We start from the raw sequence: 2607 nt of genomic DNA, 5'->3' as shown, positions 1-2607 counted from the left end.
CCCCGGCCAGCCGGGCGTGTGCCCTGCACCTTCCATCCCCAGCCCAGAACAAGGCCAAGGGCACGAGCCCGTGGTGCTCACCATGGAGCTGGACATACTCCCCAATGCGATCCGCAGCCTCGGGAGAGAGCCCCTTCTCTCCCACCATCTCGCTCCTCACTTCTTCCCATGGCACCTGAGAGGGGAGAGAAGGGCATCCATCGCTGCAGGACGTTCTCCCCACCCACTGCCTCCATCAGCCCACATGTGCACAACTTGTGTGGAACAACAGTCAGCAATCTCACTAATCATGCCTCTGTCTCTCACAGGAATTTTTAACAGATCACCAGGCTTTATTCTTAACCAGGCCCAAGAACTCCTCAAATCCTTTACACAACACCATCTTAGCTCCTGTGAAACTCTTTGCAACAGGAACAGCCACAACACTGCCCAGCCTAAGACACCCACCCCAAGACCAGAAGTGTCTTCCCACGAGCCCAGTGCTGACCTTGTCCAGCTTGTCCACGGTGGAGCAGGCAGGTATGAACTTGCTCTCTGGAACACCACAGACAGCAAACACACCATTCAAAATCCGACGGTCGTTGACCTGGGGGAGGGAGAGGCACGCTTACCTTGCAGGCACCCCCTGATGTCATTCCTTTTGTCCCAGTGTGAGGGAAGCTGCAGCTGTTGGCATTTCCTCGTGCCTTTTCCCCAGCACCCAAATTCCATGGGAAGAGAAGGTGTGCAGATATGAAAACCATCCTGTGACTCTATGGATCTAGTCAGCTGCTGGAATTTTGCAGGGGACTCTCATTAGTCCTGGAGAGAACTCTGCTGACTGCAGCCTCAGGAAAACTCCTGGTATTCCCAGCTCAAGACATGTCCAAGCTGAGGCCCAGCCTTTGCATATACACCATGAGGAGGCAGAGAGGTAGGATGAACTTCTGGGTCAGGCCTTAGAGTGGGCACAGGTACTCCTGTGTAGAACCACAGGACAATGACCACTGCTTCCCACCCTGGCACAGAGACCCCCCCCAATCTCACCTTGATGATGAAGTCCCCGAGCTGCAGGTCACTCAGGATCTCGTGCACGATCTTCAGGCACTCAGCATCGGGAATCATCGGGTCAAACTGCCCGGCAATGTCAAAGTCCTGGGAACAGAAGAAGTGATGGGAGCTCCTGGCAGAGCTGAGGGGCTTTGGCCAGGCACACCCTGCTGCTCTGCAGCAGCTGGAGGCACTCCAGCCGGGAAAACCCTGCAGGCTTTGTGGCCTTGGTGGCAGCACTGGCCACCACAACACTCACGCACTGGTAGAACTCGCGGTAGCGGCCCCGGGTTGTGGCTGGGTTGTCCCTCCTGTACACCTTGGCGACGTGGTAGCGCTTCATGTTGGTGACCTTGTTCATCGCCAGATAGCGAGCAAAGGGCACCTGCGCCCGAGGAGTTAAGGATGGGAACGTGGGACTGTAGAACCTGAGCCTCAAAGCCTCCCATCTCCCCTTCCCTTTGCCAGCCGCTTCCCAATTTTTTTTCACAATCATGGTGACATTCTTGGGGTGTCCTGTGCAGGGTCATGAGTTAGACTTTGGTGATTCTTGTGGAACCCTTCCAACTCGTAATATTCTCTAACTCTACGGCCTCTGGGGAGATCCTTCCCCTGGCTGAGGATGAGTACAGTGAACCACCGGAGCTCCTTCAACACTGGGACAGCTCCATTTCCTCCTTCAGACCCACAGTATGACAACATCACACGCACAAGGACCCTCTCTCATAGTTCCACCCTCTCACAGTGTGATCAGGGGGACTTCAACGTGTGGCACAGCCATATGGACATTGAAGGAAAGAGATGTGCAGGTTGAGAAGGCCTGGGATAGACACCTGCAGCAAATACCTTTCCAGGTGGCTCTGGCAAGGTGGGATGGCCACAGCAGCGGTGGGAACTGTAACTGGGAGGAGATAAAACCAGTACAGTGGAGCATACTGGTGCATGTCCACAGCATGAAGGGACTTTGCTGTGGGTCCTGGCCTGGCTGGGGGATGGTGTGGTCAGGACAATGGCAGCCAGACCAGATGGGATGGCCAAGGGGGCTGCCATCGCTCCAATGGACCCTGCAGGCAGGCCAGGGCAAGAGGGATCCCTCAAGGCAGACGTGACCACTCCTTTGGTCTGCTACCATCCCCTCAGGGTGCCACCATCCCCTTGGGAGCACAGGATACGGTGAGGTCATAGCGCAGGGCCAGCAGCTCCCCTCCCTGGTCCTGCAGCTCGTAGATGAGCTTCGTGTCCTCCCCATACTTCCCCATCAGCGTCTCCTGGGGAGGGGCAAAGGGGCTGGTGACCCGGGGGGCTCTGGGGTGAAGGGTCCCCTGAGACCCACGAACCGGGCATTACACACATCCCCCCTCCAGCCCCCTCGGACCTGAGTCCACCTCCCCGTGCCCCCTAAAAGGAGAACCAAGAGTGAATGTCCACCTGGCCATGCCCCACACAGGGAGAGCCCCCAAACCTGCCCTGAGGGCCCGGGGGAAGGGGATGCCCCCCAGTCCCATAGGAGGGAGCAGAGAGGGACCCACAGCCCCTGGGGCGGGTCCCCATCCCACACCAAGGGGGAAGAGAGTTCCC

At 57.5% G+C, this 2607-nt stretch overlaps 1 protein-coding gene across 1 annotated transcript in view; it reads right to left on the bottom strand.

The window, feature by feature from the left end:
* LOC103618724 (histidine--tRNA ligase, cytoplasmic) overlaps positions 1-2346 on the bottom strand; it is a 5072-nt gene extending 2726 nt beyond the window's left edge. The window contains exons 1-5 of the mRNA XM_017738668.1: positions 2202-2346; positions 1289-1414; positions 1027-1134; positions 488-586; positions 8-175 (exon numbers count right to left, since the gene is read on the bottom strand). Of these exons, the coding sequence (XP_017594157.1) occupies positions 8-175; positions 488-586; positions 1027-1134; positions 1289-1414; positions 2202-2288 (588 nt within the window). The 5' untranslated portion in view covers positions 2289-2346. The remainder of the gene's footprint in view (positions 1-7; positions 176-487; positions 587-1026; positions 1135-1288; positions 1415-2201) is intronic.
* Positions 2347-2607: the final 261 nt, after the last annotated feature.

Source organism: Corvus brachyrhynchos, unplaced genomic scaffold (assembly GCF_000691975.1).
Source record: "Corvus brachyrhynchos isolate BGI_N302 unplaced genomic scaffold, ASM69197v1 scaffold376, whole genome shotgun sequence".
In the NCBI taxonomy this organism is placed as follows: domain Eukaryota; kingdom Metazoa; phylum Chordata; class Aves; order Passeriformes; family Corvidae; genus Corvus; species Corvus brachyrhynchos.
Note: the sequence above shows the minus strand (reverse complement) of the source record. Positions and strands in the feature narration are given on the sequence as shown.